The sequence below is a fragment of the Anoplopoma fimbria genome, chromosome 3, assembly GCF_027596085.1.
Source record: "Anoplopoma fimbria isolate UVic2021 breed Golden Eagle Sablefish chromosome 3, Afim_UVic_2022, whole genome shotgun sequence".
Classification (NCBI taxonomy): domain Eukaryota; kingdom Metazoa; phylum Chordata; class Actinopteri; order Perciformes; family Anoplopomatidae; genus Anoplopoma; species Anoplopoma fimbria.
In genome coordinates, this window is record NC_072451.1 from 22,244,342 (window position 1) to 22,268,322 (window position 23,981).

The 23,981-nt window shown below is 40.4% G+C and overlaps 1 protein-coding gene across 3 annotated transcripts; it reads left to right on the forward strand.

Annotated features, from left to right (window-relative positions):
- The first annotated feature begins 839 nt into the window (after positions 1-839).
- Positions 840-18,616, forward strand: tbl1xr1b (TBL1X/Y related 1b). Of its 3 annotated transcripts, none has more exons than XM_054624314.1 (16): positions 840-908; positions 2,969-3,035; positions 5,785-5,888; positions 6,030-6,175; positions 6,355-6,574; positions 8,008-8,140; positions 10,178-10,319; positions 10,802-10,865; positions 10,952-11,049; positions 11,873-11,933; positions 12,227-12,348; positions 12,709-12,783; positions 12,863-12,990; positions 13,655-13,820; positions 13,974-14,075; positions 15,812-18,616. In XM_054624314.1, the coding sequence occupies exons 3-16, from the start codon at positions 5,831-5,833 to the stop codon at positions 15,836-15,838; spliced, it is 1,542 nt and encodes a 513-aa protein (XP_054480289.1). In that variant the 5' UTR covers positions 840-908; positions 2,969-3,035; positions 5,785-5,830; the 3' UTR covers positions 15,839-18,616. The 3 variants fall into 3 exon arrangements, with proteins under 3 accessions (XP_054480289.1, XP_054480282.1, XP_054480275.1); XM_054624307.1 differs by lacking the exon at positions 840-908 and adding an exon at positions 918-1,077; XM_054624300.1 differs by lacking the exon at positions 840-908 and adding an exon at positions 1,320-1,486.
- The last annotated feature ends 5,365 nt before the right edge of the window (positions 18,617-23,981 follow it).

Below are 23,981 nucleotides of genomic sequence, written 5' to 3' on the forward strand. Positions count from 1 at the left end.
GGCAAAAAAGTCAGTGGACTGCAGTAGTATAGCGTGTCTGACAAATAATCCATCACTCACCAACACAGTTAATCAGATAGGCTACCCTTTTAGACTTCTACCATCTGTGTGCATGCTAATACTGTACCTCAGCTTTATTTTCAGTGTTAACTTGGCTAATGCCAGGCCATTTTTTCATTGATAAATGATTTGCCTCAAAAAATGACACAGGCATTATTTTTAAGTAATGGTTGTTCCTTGTTTGTAAGGATGCACAGAATGTGAGAAATAAAAAGGGGATGTTGTAAGTGTATCTGTGGTCCCAGCAGAGTACATTACGTTTGTCCTAACAAGAAAAAAAATCTGCAACCAAGGATGTACTGAATATGCTGCACACTTGCTGCTATTGTACAACTAATTTGATGGTCCCGAATTAACCTTTTAATGCTGTCACCATCTCGCATAAGGAAAGGCTGAGGCAGTGCAGCCACTTAAATGGATACAGCCACTAATTACAGTATCACTAATTATGATACAAGATATTCAGAATTTTGAAGGTCAGCACACACTTATTACTCATGTAAATCCCTGATATTTCATTAATCCTACATGATCAGGGCATGGATATGTCCAAGCAATCATCTTTGTTCTGAACATGAGAGAAATAAATATGGTTACGGATTATGTACACAGCAACAAAAAAAAAAAAAAAAAAAAAAAAACAGTGTAAAACACAGATTGCAATGATGATGTAAGCTTGTTGTTGACTTTCCCAGTCTGAATGACTGAGCACAGGATAGGGGGTGGGGTGTCATTAATCTATGGCTAGTGATGACCAGACAGGCGAAAATGGGGTGTAGTGGGGGATGGGCGAGGACACTGTTGTTATGACTGGTGCTTGGCTGCGGGACAAACTTCCAGAGGCCTCGGTATGTTTTTCAATTCCATCTCATTGGTCTGTTTCAACGAGGAACAAATGGCTCCATTTTTGCCATGAACCTGTCAAACGGACCGGGGGATAATTTCAATCAACAATTGAGAGCAGCTTTTCATCTGAGCGAACCACCAAGTGTTTGTTTGGGTGCTTTTGGAAATTAGGTTAGTCCCCGATGCAGCATTATATCATAGTAATGCCTGTTAGAAACAATGCTGTCGTGACGTATACATATGTATTAGCAAGTATTCTTAAATGTGCTACTATTGGATCGAGTGGACGGTGAACACGTTGCCGTCGTCAGCTCGTTACATTGAGCTTTAGAAAGCGGCGCTTTGAAATAACAGTAGGTACAGGCAGCTCATTTTTGCATGGCGGGTCACTCCAGTGAGCAGAGCGTCTGAAGCCGTCGCTGGTCTTTACCGCCTGGCTTAAGTTTAAATATTATTACATATCGATAGTTGTACATGTGCGTTACAAAAAAACTATCTCTCAGTCGATTAAAGAGATAACATGGTCTGACTTGAACACAAGAGCTGTGGAAGATACCGTCTATTGAAAGGTTTTATCCAAGTAGGTACGGAGATTATAGCAACACTGCCAATAGCATAGCATGCTAGTGTTAGCAACCTAGCTAGCGTGCTAGCAGGTTTAGAGCGGCGTCAAGCTGCTCTCACTGTACTGTACATGCTAACGCTAACTGAACGTTACCGGAGTTAATTGTGACATTAACAATACAATAAAAACACTGCTGCGTTAGTGTAACAACGTTAGCTGTTATCTGTTGGTGCCCTTCCTCAAATAAACGACACGTTAGCCATCCTTTGCCTGACTGGCATGTGTGGTGACCGCTCACGTTACAGCCGATGCAGAGCTGGTGTTAGCACGCGTGTTAGCTCCTGTGCTAGCGTCCCGCAGCGTGAGGTCACGGCAGTGCGAACGGTGAACCGCGTTACAGTCTTTGTTGTAAATGAACGACGTTGTGTGCGGTCGTAATCCACGCACATGTGCATCGTGTTGATTTGACAATCACCCAGCGCGCTAACACCGATAAACCCGCTCTCAGGTCCCCCGCACATCCACTTAGTGACCCGTGACATGCGGACAATTGTCAGTCTAGCATTACAGTAAGTTACATCAGCAGTGGGGTGAAGGATTGTTGCACTTTTACAAAGACAGTGCTGCAACACATTTCATATTCCCAGTGATGGAAGAAGGGGACATTTGACTGAGGCTGGTCTCACAGTGATAAAGTACATTTGTAAGGCTGTGAGATCTGACTGCTTCAAACAGCATGTCGGTTAATACACAATGTAGTTTGTTCAGCCCATTCACTGTGGTGGGTGGGGGATGGGTAATGTATATCAAGTGGCTTTCCATGCTTTTTTTTTATGTTTAATTCAGCAACCCATAGATAAGCATATATTTAACATTGGGTGCATTTAACTTGCACAAACTGAGTCTGACCTGGCCCAACAGTCCGGTAGACTACTTTTATTCTCAAATTGCCACTAAGACACTTCAGTCTTTGGCCCAATTTGGTGATCCAGTACCAGGAGTGAGAAGTTGGTTACAATTGTAGGCAGCAAGCCTCTAATATGTCTTTTACCAGTAATAATGACGTTCCAATGTAATGACTCCATACAGTACATAAGCATACTTCCCCTTTAATTACTATCATTCAGGTATAACTACATCATGCATAGCCCAAATACCCACAGGCTGTTTTGGCTTTTTATATTGCTGACCCACTTTCTTTCATTGTTTTGTGACACACCCCTTTGTTCTAAACACTTTCCGCGGTCTGCCTGTTCACCCACACATTGACACGTTGCTGCTTGAATGTCCGTTCTAATTTAGATTACTTGTCACAGCGCTGATAGAGATCCACAGTCTTATGTGTATATGTGCCAGGGCCTGTATGCTTCTTGTGCCACTTAACCAAGATTTAAACATAATAACATGAGCAAAAGTGTTACTTAGGCCCTCCTTGTTATGTCAGTGGTAAGTATATTTCATCATTTGGAAGCATTCAATTTCTTTTTTTACTCTCAGGGGCTGAGAGTTCTTGCCGAGGAGAACGGAGCTATGATGCACATCTGAAGACATCTCGATCACATGGGTAATGTATCTAACTGTTTAAAGTCCCACCTTTATTGTTTTTGCATGTTGCATGCTTGTATGCTTTCTGGAAGATCACATTGCCTGTAGTGAAATAGAGAAGAGGGTGGCTGTAATATAGCTTTGTATCCAACTAGTGTCAAAAAGGAATGACTCAGTCAAGACCTTCAAGTTAGTATTGGGCGCCAGAAGAAAATGGTTGTGTGTCTGTTTAAACAATAATGCATCGTCAAATCACATTCAAATATCTATAATAACCAAGTTGTTTGCTCAGCTGTTGCAGTTCTCAATAGTTTTAATCGGTTACCACTAAAACTGTCCACTTGCTTGTAAATGTTATTCCTTGTTGTTTCAGCAATAAGCTGAGGATACATGATTGCTTTGGTATACAGTTTAAAGAGAGTGAGCTCTCAGTCAGAATATGTCCTGTTACAACAAAAATTGAGATGGTCCGAAACAGATTGATAAAGGCTGCACACCACTGGCGGTACTTCATGGGTGTTTTGAGATCATTTTATTAGTGTAGTGGTTTCACTGCTGAATTGATGCACGGTTATCAAAGTTTGGTGTAGTTAGGCAATTAGGGGTGGAACGGTATGTGTACTCGTCCCAAACCTTTTGGTATGCAGGTTTAAGTTTGGTATGCATCTTCTGTTCGGTACTCCTTGTGACCAAAACACTGGTTGCGTTAAACGTTCTCATTGTCAGTCATTTTGACCGACAAGGTTGTAAAAGTTCCCTCATAATCTATTATTACCCGTCACTTTAATATTTTTATTATAATAAGACAGGGGTTAAAGATGTATCTAAAGGCGGAGTCTGTGATTCTTATCCTTCGCCGGGGGAAATCCCACAGCATGCTCTCCTTCTGCGCCAGCCGGGCAGATGCACCGGCACCGCTCTGTCAGTTAGAGATACACCACATCCATTGACGTATGTGAAGTTGACGGATCCAGTTTACTTTTATGGTGATGATACGATACGGGAAGTTGACTGATCACAAAGCAACAGGCCTGTGAAAATCAGATCAAACTCTCAAACTAGGCAGTGCTGATCAAAAGTGAATAGATATTTGGCCACTGCATTGCTCATCAGGGACAAGAGAATCTTGCTGCTGGAAAAGTGAACTTGATGTTAATTTATTCTCTAACCAATTTTGAATAAAATTTGATAATTTTTGTGTTTTGCCACTTAAACAAGATTGTACCAACCACTCACTCAATATGAGGCCTATGTTGGCACTGTTCAAATGTAGTCTATGATTTTGGTAATGTGTGACTAATGTCAATGAGTTTAATATCTTCAAAGCTCTCCACTCTGGTTGCTTGTGCCAATCTTAGTTGACAGACAGCTACTTCATAGCCCCGAATTTTTGGGTGTTATTATTCAGAAGCATTAAGTTGATATCACATCTAACTATAAATAATGTGACAAAGTAACACGATTCAGTCATGTGAGGAGGTTATGTCATCTAAATGTGTAACTTGCCCGTGTCTAGTTAGTCCAGGCAAAATGAAATAAGCAGTGATGTGTCAGTGCACTTTATCAGTGCTGAAGTTCATAAAACAGACAAATATTGGACGTTATGTCAGCCAGATGGATTGGTCAACCTATTGTTGTCAGTGAGCTCTGATCCCGTTCACTGCTCCTGCATCACTTCCATGGCGATGACGTTTGCCGGCACCCTTTCAAAACAGGCTAGTGTCAGATGTGCAAGAGTGCCATATCAGCATGCTTGTAGTGTACCGTAACTACACTGACCCTTAAATACAATGTTATGGAAAAACACAACACTCTTTAAGAGCATGAGTAAAGTTGTGGTGCAGCAGAAAAATCACATTATTCTATATTTGATGTAGAAAGATTTTTGGCATTTATTGTTAACAGAAATGTAGCCATTTGCTGAGTTCTAGTGGCAGTTCTTAGAAACACTAGCTTCTACTAGATTCCACGCCTCTTGGTTCAGTTGGTCTTGGACCTCAGCCTCTGGGATACGCCAGGAGACATGTTGACTTTTTCAGAGGGCTGGCATGACGGAAACAGTAGAGGTTCTGTCCCATGTCCAGACCCCTTGTTTATTTCCACAGTCCCATTTCAACAGTGCGGGTTCTGCATGAATAAATATGGAGCCCGGAGACAAGCCCTGCAGGATTGTTACTGCTGAGGTTTAAAACCCATTTATTCCAGACGTTTTAGTCCAAAATACCCAGCCTGCCTCATGAAGGCAGCTGGTAATTATTTCCAGTTGTAGGTTAATGAATGGAAACTGGTGCCTTGCCTAGAGCCAGAAGGTTCCTGTGGCCAACAAAACTAAAGAAGAACAACACATCATATTGCATCAAAACAGATCACATGCCTGTTTCTCTGTAGGGACATTGTTTGGAAGCAAGGTTTTGTTTTAACCTCTTCCTCATCTCAGTTATCACAGTGTGTGCCAGTTTGTTAGTGAGCTATGTAGTAGGCTTGTAGTGTAACACCATCCTTGGGATAGGTAGGTGTGTGTGGGTGTGTGTGTGTGTACGTGAGTACGTGAGTACGTGTGTGAGTATGTGAGTGTGTAAAGAGAGAGACGGCTCTTGGCACAGTGCCCCTGCATATCATCTTACTGTTAACTATCATGACCCAGCATTTGAGTGATGTAGAAACTTTGAAGATACTACTCAAACCTCCTTTCAGCTCAGTTCTATGGTGTGTAATACCACCTACTCTTAATTAAACAAGACTTTCTGCTCTGTGGTTTGCTTTTACAGGCTCCTATCCTGTGCTGACCCAATGGTTTAATCACCAGGACTAAAAATGAGCATAAGCAGTGATGAAGTCAATTTCCTGGTTTACAGATACCTGCAAGAGTCAGGTAAGTCTTGCAATTTTTAGGGTAAATCTTGCAGTCGTAGTTGCTGTGAATGTAATGTAATATTGTGAAGTGCTGCCCTTGACTTTTCGTAATTATTCTTTTACTACATTCTACCTTCCAAATTACCCATGCCTCCTCAAGGCTTCTCCCACTCAGCATTCACCTTTGGCATAGAGAGCCACATCAGCCAGTCCAACATCAATGGAGCCCTTGTGCCCCCTGCTGCCCTCATCTCCATCATCCAGAAGGGCCTGCAGTATGTGGAGGCTGAAGTCAGCATCAATGAGGTCAGGCTTCCTCTTTAAATCCTCAACTACTAATTAGTGTAACTCTACAACATGCTTCCAAGAAGAGGTGCACTGTCAGCTTTATTTTGACTCTAGTTTTTCTGTAGGTTTCTATTTTGTAGTGAATTTCACTGATGATCTGAAGGATAATGAATTTAAAAATGGTGTTTTCTCTGTAGGATGGGACCTTATTTGACGGGCGGCCCATAGAGTCGCTGTCTCTGATCGATGCTGTAATGCCAGATGTAGTCCAAACCAGGCAGCAGGCCTACAGGGACAAGCTGGCCCAGCAGCAGCAGCAGGCGGCAGGCAGTGGCAGCGGCACAGGGCCCCAGGGAGGCCCCAAGAATGGAGAGGGCCCTGCCAACGGGGAGGAAAACGGATCTCACGCCTTAGCCAGTAAGCAAGATAATGACTGTAAACAATGTCTGAATCCGCTCCTTAACAAACGATGTGTTTTCTTCTGCTATGTGTGGAAAAAGTGGTCAACCAAAAATCTTTTATGTTCTTCTGCAGGATTTTAGTCCTTCGTTAAATGCTTTAACATAATCAGACACTGGTGCATCACTCAACCATGTTTAGAAGATGCAGTGTAAGCTGTTTGGCATTTACCTGGTTTTTGATTTGTCACTACATATTTTTTTTTCTTCACTCACCTGAATGAGTGTCAGGTCAAGTTAATATTTTTATGAGTAAAAAAAAAAAAAAAAAATGGACCAAAGACTTGAATTACTGAAAGATCCAAGTATATAGCAAAGTATACTTTTAATCAATTTCAATAGGAGGTTATTTGAATATAATGTAAGACTGTAAGAACCCCCTTAATGCACGGAGTTAAAGCTTACCACCTCCTTTTGTGTGTGTGTCCTTTTCTAGCACATGTGTATTGTCATGGTTTTGTCCTTCCTGTGTCGAACTCACTTTTTCCCAGAACACGTTTGTTTGTTTGTTTGTTTGTTTGTTTGTTTGTTTGTTTGTTTGTTTGTTTGTTTTAGCAGAAAAAGGCAAAACGTGGTCTGGTCGTTTTCCCTCAAAACCACCTCTTTTTCCCAACATATTAGATAATCACAATAACATAACGGGCCTCAGAATCAAAATACAGAGAGGTACTGGGGGATAGATTTAGGATTTTATGGGGTAAAGACGATCCCAACATTAGCTTACTAACATTAGTGTCTAACGTTGGCTCCATAACTTTAATTTTTCACAGTGCCTACTTTTGGACAAGCTGGGGTTTGGTACAAACGCTCTTGGTCATTCAACAACAAGCACAGCTGCTCTTTAATTCTGCAGCTGTCGGCTATTCAAGCTGGTTTTCACTCTGAACAACACATTACATTACATTACATTACAGTCAGTTAGCAGACGCTTTTATCCAAAGCGACTTACAGGAAGTAAACACTGTTTACTTGAGCCTTGGCGAGAAACAGTCACTTTGCAGTTCTCTTTGAATTAACAATATCAGTCGATGACGCACATGCGCACTGCTGTGGGACTGGTCAAGTTCATAGGAAGTCAGATGATGTCAGACTGTCCTTATTACATTACATTACATTACAGTCATTTAGCAGACGCTTTTATCCAAAGCGACTTACTTATGAGCCTCTGCTGTTGTTAAATTGGATTTTGTTAAAATACTTAGCCGTAAGTATAGTCGGGAAATAATGGCTATCATTTCAAAGTTAGTAAGCTATTCTACTAGAAACGGTGATAAATCACATTTTGTTAATACTTCATAACCCTTGCATCCTCCTTTTCTTCAGAACAGTCGGACGATAGCTGATGAACCCTGTTATGTGGTAAACTTTTTTGTTTCTCACTCCTTTCTGTAGATCACCACTCAGAGATGATGGAGATGGACAGGGACGTGGAGATCCCCCAGAATAAAGCCATGGTGCTGAGAGGCCACGAATCCGAGGTTTTTATCTGCGCCTGGAACCCGGTGAACGACCTCCTCGCCTCCGGGTCAGTATCTCCATATCATCCATCGCTTCCCCATGGCTGTCACTGGTCATGCAGTGTTTAGAATATGATGGAAACACATCATTCTTACAGGGACAGACAATTTAAGTAATGCATCAGTGTCCTTAATACAAGTTGTTTACGTTATTAGCATTTTCTTTATATTCAGTACCAATGCTGTTTTAATGACAGCCTTCAACCATAATGATTTGAACTCAGCAGCAAGTGGTTTATAGTCCTTCTGGTCCTGTTTGTGGCCAACGGTAGGCTTATTCGTTTAAACCTTAAAGGACCTCCATGAGTTAAAGCTAAATCTTTATCTCTTATTGGTCAGCTAGTTAATTTTCCAAAAATTCTTAATAGTGCAGTTTTGTCTTGATCAGGGAAAACAGGTGTGTGAGGAGAGTAAGCTTGTTTCCAGAAGTCCTTTCTCATTTATTACAACTCAACAAATCTTTGTTGACTCAAGTCATTGTTTTTCCAGTGTCATTATACCTTTCGAGACGATTTTTGTACCCAAATTCCGTGGGTTAATAGTGGACTTGAAGTACCACATGTCAAAGTTTGTTGCAGTTTTATCATCTTTAGCAACATGGACTTTTTTTCTGTCTTAATCAAAACCAGACAAATAGCCTCAAGAGTAGGGTTGGGTTCTGTTCACACTGTGGGCCTCTTAGCTGATTGGGCCAAACTGCAAATGCTGCTTTTCACTGTATTCTCCTTTCAATTTTGAGGGTCAAAGGAATCAAAATGCACAACTTTGTTTGTCCCTAATTCAAACAAATCCTCTCATTGAAACAACTGTCTCCTTCAATGATGTAATGTTGAGGTCTCCACCCTTACCTCCCAGTATGTTTGTCAACGTGGCTCAGTGGGGGAACCCTTCATTTCCGAGAAGTCACACAGATGGAAAACAAGTCAATTAAGGCGGCTAGTGATTCATAAAATTTGGAAGGACAGGAGAAAAAACAAATCTTTTGCGCAAACGTACCCATTCACATCCCAAATGAAGTCACAGAAAATAAACAATTTTAAAGCTGACAATAAATATTGTTGAGATATTATTGAATTAAACTTTATTTATTTGATTCGACAGTCAGTTGTTGCATGAGGAAATTCTCTCTAACTGGGCCTTGTTGAATTTTTATGTCAATCAATTACTTGTTTTAATATTTTGTTTATCCTCTTGCTTCTCGAAAAAGGAGGTGGAGCAGCCTTTTCAAATACATTGTACATATGATTTGTCAAGATTCCACCAGGCGGTTTGCCTTTCACAGGTCGCTTTCTAGACTAAAATAATGAAATCCTTAAATAAGTTATTGATGTGTGAGAAATAGATGTGAGTTTGTGTGATACGTTTATTGCCCCTTCAACAACCTTCCTAGGAAAAGCTTTATCCAACTGTAAAATGGCAATAACCATAAACAAAATTAACAGTTGAGTGTAATCGACAACATCCAACCTTCACAGCACCTGGATCGATGCCAAAGTCAATAAGATAAATAGATTTTTACTTTGCCAAACAAAAAACAAAATCAAGAGCCAGAATTATTCATATTTCTAAAATTACATTAAACTCTCTCCTTTGAGTATTAAACTTATAGCATATACTTTATTCAGCAGTCCTGCTTCCATGCATGAGCACACCTCTCAATGAAAATGGAGAAAAATGTAATAACTAGAGGCACAGTCCTGTAAGTTAAGACGGGCTGCATTAGGGGCCACGTTAAAGTTAATGAGTTTTGTGCTTGTAAAATTTCTGTCTCCTTTTTCCTCAACAGATGATGTGAAAAGGTTTGATAGGGATTTAAAAAGATTTCAGATGTGATACTGGGTTCAGGTTCCATAAAATGCTTTCAAACCCCAACCCTACTCAAGAGCAACGATGGTCAGTTTTATATCACTTTCAGTACTGATTTAAAAGGTCAAAGCCATGTTTTGTGCCTAATGTTTTGAATGTCTGTCTCTGTGTGTGTGTGTGTGTGTGTGTGTGTGTGTGTGTGTGTGTGTGTGCGTGTGCGTGTGTATTGATTCGCACAGGTCCGGAGACTCAACAGCACGAATCTGGAACCTGAGTGAGAACAGTACGGGCGGGTCCACTCAGCTGGTTCTGAGGCACTGCATACGGGAAGGGGGTCAAGACGTACCCAGCAACAAAGACGTCACCTCACTAGACTGGAATGTGAGTCTGTGTGTCTGTGTGAATGTGTGTCTGTGTGTGTGTGTGTGTGTGTGTGTGTGTGTGTGTGTGTATTTGAACAGTAGGAGTGTATGTGTCTGTTCCACTGAGTGCAGTTTTGAGTAATCTAATCTTGTGTGGTGTGTGTGTGCGCGCGCGCTTGCATGCCTGTGAACACTACTTCTGCTAGAGGCATTCCTTCTTCCAGATATATGGGGGCGAGTCATTCCCATGGGGGAAAAGGCTTTTTATGCTGCTCAGCTGCAAACTATTTTTTCTCTGAGTCGTACAAGTAATTTTTTAACAAGCAAATCAGCTCTTATGTTGTGTCTGTAATTAACTACTTACATCTTGATGGGTATTGTTATTAAAAGTTGAATATACCAGTTATATCAGGCCCAATTCTGTCAGAATATGTAAATAAAACTGAGAAAGATGCAACTGACTTCAAACTAATGAGATTTCATCGCTTTCCTTTCTTTCAGAGCGAGGGCACGTTGCTAGCAACAGGCTCGTATGATGGCTTTGCTAGAATATGGACAAAAGATGGTAAGATCACAGGTTTCAAAGGATGCATGGATGATGAAAAGTTTCTGTTCACTTTTGAGGCTGAGTTGAATTTCTAATATTTTCAGGTAACCTGGCCAGTACTTTGGGTCAGCATAAAGGTCCTATATTTGCACTCAAGTGGAACAAGAAAGGAAACTTCATCCTCAGTGCTGGTGTAGACAAGGTAAAGCACACTGATTTAAGCTTTGGATTTTGGAGTAGATTTAGTTTGCTGAATGCCTTTTTGGGATACGCTGTGATCACTTCAACTTAATGATTGATCATGGTTACCACTTCAGAGGTACCTTAAAATGTGAGATTTATGACCCTTTGATTTTAAATAACTAATTAAAAATAATGTTGGCATTAGTAGTTTTAATAATAGATAATAAGCTGCTTAGAGCTAGTGTTAGGAAGTTACAGGTCGTAATTCCCTCTCTAATATCTATTTTATATTGTTGTGCAAACATCTTTTCAAACTATTTAATTTATTCACCTGTTCAACCAAAAACTCAATTCAGATAATGTATGGCTTTCCTAGGTATATTGAAAATAAGGGGTTTTCTGAGCAGTTTTTTAGAGCAGAATTAATAGCAATCAAATCTCCATAAAATGCAAATTCTTGCATTTGTGCACTGTCCTCATCATATGCCTGCATGTCAGGGTCTGCATACACAACAAATGTTACAGACTGACAGGTGACAGAGGTGCATCTCCACCAAAAAACAAGACATGCTCACATCTTGCGTTCAACATTGCCATCTAGTGTACAGAAGTGTAATGTCACCTTCCCCATACATTTAAATGCCCAATAGCTGAAGCTTTTGAGACATAAAAAGGTGTGTGTATGATTTATTACCTTCCCTGTATAACTTGTTCATATAGTTCAGGTCAACTGGTGTTAAATAAGAGCACCTTTTCTGTATTTTATGTGATGTTTTTATTGATTCCATAACATGAACATTACTGGTTTAGTATAAATAATGAAAATGTTCTCCTCCACACAGACCACAATTATTTGGGACGCCCACACGGGAGAGGCAAAACAACAATTTCCTTTCCACTCGGGTAAGACACGAGTAAACTGGATTGTACCATGTGACTTTTCATGCAAGAATCTTTCTGGTTTTTAGAAAGATTAGGTTATGCTGAAATTTGTGAGACCGTAGTGATAATACATAAAACATTTTGACATTGTTTTTAGGGGTTGACAGTGAAACTGCATAAAGCATCTCTGTGATTTCAAATCCAATTTAGCAATACAAAAACCATCATATTCATGCCATCTTTTCTCCTTGTGCTCTGCCTCTACATACTTCACTGCTGCAGCTGCTCTAAGCTCTGTCTCTGCCTCCCAACAGCACCTGCTCTGGACGTAGACTGGCAGAGCAACAACACGTTTGCCTCCTGCAGCACAGACATGTGCATCCATGTGTGTAAGCTGGGTCAGGACAGACCTGTCAAGACCTTCCAGGGACACACGGTGAGACAAGACTCCTGTGCTGCTTTCTCACAAGCAGGGAAATGGAAACCCTCTGCTGGAAAAACACACCACTGTTCTTAAATCATTGTAGGATAGATTGTATGAATTTTGGCACTGACTCACTGTAGCTTCTGATGGAAGCTATTAATGCCCTTGTGGTGTGTTCATACTCTAAAAGGACTCTCAGAAAAAAAATCCTTCTCACAGCTATGACAAACCAGGACATCACTTATAATGATGCTTTAAGATAAATTGGCATAAATGTACTAAGGGCATTATTTCTATAGTTGCCAATGTTCATTAGTCAAATATACTGTGTTTTTTTGTATTGTTTTCTAACTGTAATCTTGCTCTCTGTAGAATGAGGTGAATGCCATCAAGTGGGATCCCACCGGCAGCTTGCTGGCCTCCTGCTCAGATGACATGACACTGAAGGTCAGTCCAATTAACATGCTTTATCAGACAAATTCCTCATTGTATGTGTCAATGACAGCTGGTTTCTTCTCTGGCGTAGATCTGGAGTATGAAGCAGGACTCGTGTGTCCATGACCTCCAGGCCCACAGTAAAGAAATCTACACCATCAAGTGGAGCCCCACAGGCCCCGGGACCAATAATCCCAACGCCAACCTCATGCTGGCCAGGTCAGACACAAAGCAGCACCTGAACATCATAAGCAGCAATCACATGCTACAGAGTAGTATGACACAAATACCACCTATGTTCTAAAGTCAGCAGTTTCTTTCTAATTACTGATAGATTTTCTCATAATTATGAGGAGATATCAGGGAACTAAGAAAATCTCGACAGATCTGTATTGCTGAATTTTTGATTACTTGTACAAGTTCTCTGCTCACTGCTCTGTTTGGATTTCGGTAGCACCCCCATTCCTTGAAAGACCCTCATCAATTAAATATTTCACACTGACCTCAGTGCTGCTGCTCGTACAATTCAGTTTGACTTGCCATTGACTTGGACTCTGATACTATGATCTTAACTTTAGCAGAGATTATTCTGGTGTCTCAGTGTCACTCAGTGATGTTTTTAGCTGCCGGCTTTGATGCTTTTCAGGTGCACCTGTGAAGGAAGTCGCTGTGGCTTAACTTAACCGTGTTCCAGCCATAAATGCACCAATGACTGTTAATTATGTAACAGATATCTATTATTGAGGAAGTTTGAGATTTACTTCAGAAAACAATTCTCTACTCCATCAAAAAAACATTAAAAGCATTATTCTGGCGGTGGGGTTATAGAAATGTAAGCTGTTCAGATTTATAAATCGCTCTTCGTCCTGTTCCATCTCTCCAGTGCATCATTTGACTCCACTGTGCGTCTGTGGGACGTGGAGCGTGGGGTGTGTATCCACACACTGACCCGTCACCAGGAGCCCGTCTACAGCGTGGCCTTCAGTCCCGATGGCAGGCACCTCGCCAGCGGCTCCTTTGACAAGTGTGTCCACATCTGGAACACTCAGGTATTGGAGAATACTTTCAAATTTTGACCACATAAACGTTTTACTATAGCCAAGTTTATTAGACATCAGTGGCATTAGTACATAGGATGAATATATTTAATCACTTTGCACTGCAGTTTTGAGTAATCTAATCTTGTGTGTGTGTGTCTTCAGACGGGTGCTTTAGTTCACAGCTACCGGGGGACAGGAGGAATCTTTGAAGTCTGCTGGAACGCCACAGGGGACAAAGTAGGAGCCAGCGCGTCAGATGGATCGGTGAGTTGTTCTGCCTTTGTGCTCCGTCACGCACATCATAATCACTTCTAAAAGTGAGGCGACCTCTCATCCACACACTTCAGCCTTTTATAGACAACTTCTACCCCGGGCTACTGACCCAGGATGTTTGTGGGTCAGCCGTGTGTATTAAAGGTCATCGTGTATTGACGCCATAAAATGCTTCAGGTAAGAATCAGGGTTGACACTGAGGTCACACCTGTTTCTACTGGTGATAAAGTGAAGTGCTTGACTTATGACATGTACATCCAGTCACATGAGATTGTTTACAAAAATAAGTTTGAGTTTTCTACTAGTGCATACAAAGTCCAGCTGGGTGAAAATAGTTGCCTACTCAGGACCCGGTCTTGGGGAGACACATGAAGCAGGGAGTCTTTGGCTCCTCCCCCACGAAATTTCGAGCATCAAACGCTTCATTTTCTGCATTCAAGGGAATTTTTATGCACCAATATTTGGTGGAAAATTCTTAATTAATGCACAGGAAAAAATGTAATACAGGCGCCAGGTGACAATTTAAAATATAAAAATGAAATGGGATCTCCGGCATTCGTTATTGCTTTCAAATATTTATATTCCTGTAGATCAACTTTGCTCAACTATTTGGCAGCTGAGTGAAAACACCAGCAACATTTCTGCTCATGTTCAAGACGTTCTGCACATTCAAAACATTTCCAACATATCTGTTTTTCTCTGGAAAGTCAAAATATTATTCTAAATATTTTGATGAATAAAGTGGTAATATTACATCGCTAAAGCCGTCATTTCATTAGAATAAAGTAATAATATGTCCTGTGGTCGGCTGTGCATTACGTTAATGTCTCCTCTGATGCTAATAAAACCTCATTGCAGTTCATAATTCTCTAGGTTTGGTGCTTAGCCGTCTTTGTGGTTTTCTAGTGGATTACTCAGCTGCTAATGCTAGCTAGCTAACGTCACTTAAGGGTACTTGTTGGACAAGTTGGATTCCTGCAGAATGGACATATCGTGGAGAAAAAATACATTTGTCTTGCTGCTCTTGACTGACAAGTACATACACGCAAACAAGAAGTGAGTGACAGTTGAGCTTTTGCCTTCATGAATTAGGCTCTGCTCAATAGGATGCAAGCTACCTTAAATCAAAAGGTCAAAAAGCAACATGCTATGAAACGAAAGAAAACAGTAAGGAAGCAGTGTGCTGCCATTCGGCTGACATCTTGCGTTTATGGAGAACCTGATTGACTCACCAACATTTCAAAACAGCAGGAAATTTCTCAATTCAAAGATGCACTGTGTTGCCAGCGGGGACTTTACTGAATTCATTCACTGACGGAACATAATCCAGGAGTGTGGTTGAATTTTTTTTCTTTGTGTGAGAACTGTTTTTTGCTTTCATTTACTGTCTAGTTTTTCTTCTGTCTGATTTCTCTCATCTCCTTTGACCTTTGTGTTCACGGACAGTGGAGCTTTGCACACACACCTTGGTCTAGAGGGTGGGAAATCACAAGATCAACTTTTTATGATAGTTTAAATGATCTACACTCTAAATTTCCAAAGGAAACCTGGATGGATGGGTTTGTGTAAAATGGTCTAAAAAGCTCTTACAACTTAATACAGTTATTGATGTAAAATGAAGTCTCTTTCCTACTTGTGCCAGTAGGAGGCTTTACTTGGCAGAAACTATTGCAGCCCAGGAAGTAGCCTTGTTTCTGACCAACTTCCTTTCTTCCCGTTTTTTCCAGGTTTGCGTATTAGACCTGAGGAAATGACACTCGTGAGAGGAGAGCAATGGACCGACTACGAATGTGTACATAGCCAAAATGACTGACTGTCCCTGCCTGTCCACCACACTGCTGTAGTCCTATCAGATGCCATGGCCTGCCATTACAGTCAAAATGTAAACACAAGGACCACACCTTCGCCAAATACAGTTCTCATGCACACATCATAAAGACATGCATCAGGTCTGTATGGACGCCTGTGCTGCTCTCACAGACCTGCAGGACGAAACGTGTCTCTGTCATTACACAGTACAAAACTTGTTGGACCCATCACATGCAAACCAAAACCTTAGGATTCGTCTTGCTTTCCTCTTTTCATCCTTTGTACCAGAATTCTAAAGATTTTCTGTTCACAGTTGGTGTGTGCATATTGCATATGTCAGCATTTGATGTCCCGTGGACATTGTTGTTTCTAAATTTTGATTTTACTGATATCTGCAGGTTTTTTTATAACTGTACATGTGGGGTGGGAGAGAAGAGGTGACGGGGGTTTGAGAATTATTTGTCTTTAACAATGGGGTGTTCAATGCTGTTCATTGGGAGATCCATTCATCCACTTCTCTGCAGTCTTAAAGGTTAAAAAACATCATTTTGACAACTATTTTTGTCTAATAGGTTGGTTCCATAATTGCCTTCTTTTTTTTTTTTTTAACAAAGTATAAAGCAGTTAATGAAAGGCTGAACTGTTCTTTTGTTTTTGCAACTCTCCTCAGAAATGGTTTTCAGGTGTTCACAATTCATCAGGTTAATATAGAGCTCTAAAGAATCCAAAGCCTCCAGGCTGAAAGATAATCTTTGTAACTGTTAAAAAACACGTCGATCTCATGTTCTATCAGTCTGCTGGGCAGAAAGACACCAACTCTGATGCGCGGTCAGTTTCAGGTTACCGTCACTGAACTCGCCCTGGATCCGTCTCAACGATGTGTGTTTGTGTCCGTAGTGAGGTAACGGGGTTCAGGAGAATCTTGCTTTCTGGAGTTGCTCCAGCTTCTGGGATCTGTAGGGAAAGAGAGCGAGAAAGAGATACGGGAAATCGGGCCCATAACCGCTCACATCCATCTGACGTGAACTATTAAGTCATAATTGTGCTTGTTTCCTCAATTAATGGCTTGTTGCTGTCTAATGCTGGATGATAATCAGACTAGTCCGTGCTAATTGTGTCCTGCTTCCCCTGCTTGGTCATTAAACATCAGGACATCATCTGGATTATCACTTACTGGCTGGAGTTCATATTACAGTTTGTCGTGTAGAGCAGTCGTTGTCAGAGGGCTTAGAAACGTCCCAACTTTTATTAAGTTTACTTTTTTGACTTGTTTGGATTGACAGATGTGAGGTAAAAACGGGGGGAGAGAGGGGGAGACATGCACAAAGGGTGTTTCATTCAAACTCGGACTGGGCGGCATGGACTCAGTCTTGTTACATGGGGGCACCCCAACTTACTCTCTTTAAACTTTGCAGCTTTCATGTCCAGCAAGTACACACTACAGTCACTACTTCAGTGTGTCGATGCCCCACACACACACACACACACACACACACACACACACACACACACACACACACACACACACACACACACACTCTGGAGACGGGCTGCGTTTAGGCCGATGCAGGGATAGACAGCGCTTTTGTGAGTAGTGTTCAAAGTGTTCAAAGATGGCGTCTTGAGGCAAGTCTGTGCTTGTTAAATAGCAGCATATGACTTGATGTAACATGGTATCTGCATATAATATATTATATATAAATATATCTGTGATATCACAGGGGACTCTTTTGTATGCCACTCATACGCTGATGGAGGTTTTTAAAGTTACTTCACGCTTGAAATACAGTCAGTGATGTTATTGTGCATCACCAGGCGTCGTGACCATGAGGAATGTTTGTTTTTTATAAAATACCGTTAAACAGTCATAGAGAAGGGGTAGAGAAAGCCCTTTTGAAGGGGGATTTTTTATTTTTTTTTCCTTCATCTTAGATTTTAGAAACAGGGAGGTGTATGTGTTTATTCAAGCCATAGAAGACACATCTAATTAAAATGCTCTTAAAGATGAATCAGAATTGGTGCAGAAAGTGTGCAGTGGGTAAAAAAAGGGTGAGCAGTGTCCTGTCTGCCTCCTCGGGTTACGTCAAAGTCCAACCAAGCCAACTTGATGGCATTCCAGGTCTCATCTCGCAGCCATGACGACTAATGGCTTGACACACACACACACACACACACACACACACACACACACACACACACACACACACACACTAGCCTCGTCGGTTACTTGTTTTGAAAATGTTTGTACTGAAGCTAAAGACTATTTTGAAGTTTGCTTTAATACAGTCAGCAGTGATTGGATCGTACCACAAAGACACTATTTCAATGATGTCTATGACAGTGGAATGGTATTTTATAATGTTTTGTTTTTAGACGATAAGCTTTTACACTGCATTCAAGTGTATTTGCTATTTTGTGTCCCTTCCGAAAGTACTAACGTTAATTCTGTCTTTGATATGTCGGAGAGCCCTTGAAGGTTTTGTACTTATCAAAACTTTTTGTAATTATGATTTATTTGTAGCTACGTACACAAAGTGAAAAAATAAAATCTGGATTTAATTGTGGTTTTATCACAGAGAACATGTAAATACCAATTTGCAGATTTCTTTTTGTTGTGTTGTCTTTGCCCTCACATATGTTGTACTCTCTTTCTCTCTCACTCACATGGTTGCAAACTGCAGCTTCCTGATCTGACTGTTGTAATATCACTCAGATTCCAGAAGGTCTAGAATAAAATCTATTTTGATAATATCAATGTTGTTTGTTTTTACTTTCCTCGCCGCCGCACTACCACTGTTTCTTTATTGATGAGTTCTTGAATACACGTCTTTATTTGAGGGACGTATACACCTGTATTTTCTGTGTGATATCAAAAGGACGAACCAAAATACACTGGACGTTTTTCGTCTTTTAGCCACGTGGCTCACATGGCTCTAGAGATTGTTGGTAATTTTGTTCCAGATAAATGTCTCTTAAATAGCTCCACAAATATTTGATGGATTGCCTTGAACTTTTGTACAGAAATTGATGTTACCTAGAAGCCTACCAGCTTTGGGTTGTTTTTTTTTTGGTTAATCTAGCACAACCGGAAGTTTCACATTTGGTTTAGAGTGAAATGTTTTAAATACATTCTAAATATTGCTGCCAGGAAATGCGGTACAGAAATTAATTATAAAAAGTATATCTATAGGGGCCTAAAATGAAAGTCCTACGCGATAAAAGATCTTTGAACACTTATAATCTAATGTTAATACTTCACCTTGTCTGCTCACCTTGTTTGTTTTTGTAGCCCATTAGTCTGATCGTTGACCCATGCGCTTTGACATGTGCTTACGTGTTAGTAGTCAAAGCATGGTGTGTCTGGATCAACATGACAGGTTCATTGCCTCCTGATTTATCCTTGATTTGTTGGAGGCATTCAAAGCAGACTTGTACACACAATTTGTGGCAGAAAACCCCTTCATCATCTTGGGAGACGCATCCGAACATTTTAATTTAAATAAACTAAGAGACATTTAAAACACAACACAGTAATATTTGAGTCAGACATGGAAGTGATGGGGACCTTGATTTTGCTCGGTGGTATCAAATCCAACGCCTCCAATAGTGATAGTGAGAGGCGCATGAGGGCGTACACATCAATCCAGTCTGTTCACTCTTGTTTTGTGCTAAACATGCCATGGTGACAGTTTGTTAAAACGGGCATGTCTTAACCAGGTTTTTATAGCCTTGGTTTGGTCAGTGCTTCTCAATACCCCAAATAAACTCAAAGAAAGTTTTCATGGACAAAGAGAGATTAATACCATGCGTGATGTGATTTTTTTTTTTTTACTGTACTGATAATTGTTGTTGCATTGCTTCAATATGCAGGGACAAAGTAGTATGAATATGTCACATTTTAGATTGTTGTGCTTGTAATGCCTCTTACTGTATTGAATATGTGTGTTGTAGCTGCACTAGACCGATAGTTTTGGCATTCTTGTAAAATTGTACAACCACTAGAACAGAAAATCCATTTATAGTTTATTTTCAACCAATTGTTAACAAAAATACCACTTTTACAACAACTAATGGCAATACTACAAATCATAAGAATAATGTATGTGCAACTGCTGATTAAGCAAATATCACTTCAACCTGATTTTTGCCTGGGTGTTGCTACATGGTTGCTAGGGCATTATAGATAGTTTCTATGACATATTCTTGTGGTTTTGCATGGATGTTATGGTGCTGGTATTCTCAAGTAATTAAGTGTTTATATTAAAGTCTTTGGAGTCGCCATTATGTTTTTGCCAGCAAATAATTTGTAAGATAAGTGAGTCACTTTAAAAATTCTAGCTAACGTTTTCTTCTGCCTATTTCCTCCATCCTTATTTATGCCAATATGTGTGTGAAATTTTACTGTAAGGTGTATTCAGACAGAAAGCGAAGCTGTGAAAAGTCTGTGAAAGTCTGCATACCAACGTAATAACAAAGGACAAATTGGGACTCTTTTCAAGTGATCAGTTGCTGTAATCATTGCTACTATTCAGACTGGCCATGGATTTAACACTTCCTAGAACTAAAGCTAAAATGAGGCTTCAGCTGTCTGAGTAAAGCAAATCAAGTAGGTATCTTCTAAAGTTGGTCTTTTAAAATCCCCCTTTGTTTTACTATTACTTTGTCACACAAGAAGTAATTTCATACTGAAAAGATCTGACTTTGGAAAATACCCAGTTGATTTGACTCACTATGCTTTGCTTAACTTTAGAATCGATTTTAACACAGAACTCCAATGTTTTACTGCACAGTGGAGTTAGGAAGGGATCATTTCAGGGCCGTCAATAAGAGGTAGTATCATAACAGCAACTAACTCTTTCTATATCATGCTAATATTGTGCTGGCATAGAGAATACACAAAGGCTATCTTCATTTGTGCAAAAAACGAATGAATTACTGAAAGTACTGAAAGCATGAGTGTATTTCTGAATGCGTGAGAAAGTGTGCACACAAGCTAAACATACCTCTTTTTTATTTTTACACTTTCCTTGAAAAATCCAGCAATTGTCATGTGCTCAGCGGTACCTGACAGTTCTGTACTGTAGTTCCTACTGTGACCTCCTGATAAGCATTTATTCTAATCAGGTCAGTCAGTGTATTTTTAGATATTCATCTAGTGCACAAGTCGGTTGCCAAACTCGGTTGTGAAATTCTCATCAGTTACAGTTGGTGTGGTTTGTGCACAGAAAGGGAAATACATCATCTGGGATCCATGAATATCTTTAGCAAATTTTGAGCCAGTTTATCCGTTATATATGTTGAAGTATTTTTTACTGGGCGAGTGAATATGTTGACCTGCTGTTGGTGCTGAAAGAAAGTTCAGGATGATAAAAGTCATAAGGGTTCGATCCTCTGGACACAATGAATATCTAAACAAAATTTCATAAACATCAATTAAATAGTGATTGAGACTTCACCAAGCAAAACAACTAAATGTGAATGTCATGGTGGTGCCACATGAAAAGTCAGGGCGTCACCAACGTCATTAGGATCCACCCTCTGGGGACCATGAATGCCAGTATAGAATGACATGGCAATCAATCTGGTAGTGTTGGAGTTCGATTTAATCATAATAGACTATCACTATCGATTATCTAAATGTTGAATATAACTAAATGTTTGAAACTTATATATATAGGGCATCTGCATACTGAAATGGGTGTGAATATAGAATGATATGCATGGTTTAAGATATAACCTGTTTTATTTAGTAAAAGACTAAGAGCTGTTGAAAAACACACACACACACACACACACACACACACACACACACACACACACACACACACACACACACACACACACACACACACACACGTCAGCATACGACATGCAGGGAAGAGTAGAACTGTGTGAACACAGACACACAGTTCAGCTTTCCAAAATTACGACAGGAAGGAAAAAAAAGATAAGGCCTGACAAAACTTCATCCTATGAGAATGACTACTAGCAATACATTATTCAGCCTATATGAAATGACCACATGCGAGAGAATAATAGGCATAGAAAAGACAAATTTCGGTCAGGGGCTTTCCAAACCAAGATAGCTTGCATCTGCAGATCAAAGAAAACAGGGAGGAATTTACGGATTTAAAAAAAAGAGCTCTGACACTATATAAGACGATGTTGAGGACAAAGCAAATCAGTTCGCCTCCGGAGCCAACTCGGGTTTATTTCTTTGCTTAAAGAATAAACTCTATTGCATCGAACTCTGTCTGCCTGTTTCCAGTGGGTTTTTTTTCTCTTTTTCAACAGTAAAGAGATGAATCTGATTTTATGATTGCTGATATAAATAATATATTGTATTTTGATTCTCTGACAGCTTCACATGTTCCATCACAAACCAGGAAATTCAAAGAAGAGTAATGGATGCTATTATTTTAATAGCAGTGTTTCCAAGTAAAGTTGTTAAGACCGCCCCCTCCTGGCGTCCCATTCTGGTGAACACAATATCTCATCAAAGTTTGCACAAACATCCACTTGAACTCAAGGATGAACTGATATGTTTTTGGTGGTCAAAGGTCACTGTGACCTCACAAAACACATTTTCGATCATCACTAAAGTAATCAGCAGGATAAACTGCTTAAAAGACGACATTTTCACAGACATTGATGCAAACTGCTACTTGACTGGTTGGGGAAGGCTTATAACCACAAGGCGGTTGTTCTAGTTACTACAGGGGTCTCAAACTCAATTTGGCTTGGGGCCACTGCTGGTATTGTCGTCTCATAGGAGGGCCACTTCAACGTTCAAGCACTACAAGAAAGCGCAATATTTTTGAAAATTTACTTTTTTATTTCCATGTTTTTAATAACTTATTGAAACATTGCACTGAACCAACACATACAATCCCTGAATACATTTGTGCTTTATTCTATTTCTTGCCAGAGACCTGGCAGCGCTTCTGCTCACACAGCTGAGCAACATTTGCCCTGATCAAGGTCACAGTAGAAACTCTGAGTACAGCTTCAACATGGGCATCACTAAGTACTTGCATTTATTAAAGTTCATAGTCAAGATAAAGTTTTTATACGTGCTTCCAAAAAGGCACATTACCTGACTGAACATTTTTGACAGCTCAGGGAAGGATGGAAGTAATTCTCTCATGAATTGTCCAGTCATGTCTGCTTTTCCCTGTGCCTCTCTGAATTTAGCTTTTAGATCACTGTTGCACTGCAAGTCAATAAGTTCCATTTGCAACATACTTGGGACACTCTCCACATCAGCTGAGAAGGGGTCAGCAAACAGCTGGAAAGTGCCACAGCGTGCCTTGAAGTCAGCAAAACGCTGATCAAACTCCTGCAGAAGGTTTTCACTAGCACAGGCATATTCACCACCACTGAAGGCTGTGCCCTCCTCCACCAGAGACCTGCATGTTGTGAAATGGCTGAGATATTTTACAGAAAGCTGAGTTTTCCACAATTTCAGTTTAGCGGAGAAGGCTTTCACATTTTCATAAGCTGCAGTGATAAGCTGAGCAGGGCCCTGGAGCTTCAGGTTAAGGATGTTCAGCTCCTGTGTTAAGTCCACTAGGAATGCAAGGTCCATAACCCACCCTGGATCATCAGGTTCAGGAACATCCATTCTGTCATCTTCCATGAATTTCTTCACTTCTGCTCTTAAGTCAAAAAATCTCTTCAGGACACTACTAAATGATGACTTTGATTTATTTTGTCAGAGAGAGACATATATACGTATAATGTACCGCTGGGCAGCAACTTAAAAAAACTTTTTTTTGGAGGTGTTGTGAACGCAGCGCTGGGACGAATGTCCGCGTTTAATAGAAACGAGGCAGCCAGCCAGGCACGGAAGAGAACTCTCCATGGCAACGCTGCTGTAACTCTCCATGGCAACGCTGCTGTCACTGTCACTCATTGAGAATGTTTCTCTGCTTGCATCAAGCCCGGTCGATGTCCCGCCCCCGAGAGCCATATACCCCACCGTGATTGGTAGGTTCGTTCAGTTTACACAACACTGTAAAGTGCCATTCATATAAAACTAACATTAAACTTTCATATTAAGGTGGGGGCCACAAAATATCGCCGCAA

Bases quoted from the DNA above. Each gene is read 5' to 3' on its own strand.
- tbl1xr1b (XM_054624314.1), top strand. From the start codon at position 5,831: ATGAGCATAAGCAGTGATGAAGTCAATTTCCTGGTTTACAGATACCTG. The intron at 8,141-10,177 runs GTCAGTATCTCC...TGATTCGCACAG, and splicing joins AACGACCTCCTCGCCTCCGG to GTCCGGAGACTCAACAGCAC. The intron at 10,320-10,801 runs GTGAGTCTGTGT...CCTTTCTTTCAG, and splicing joins TCACCTCACTAGACTGGAAT to AGCGAGGGCACGTTGCTAGC.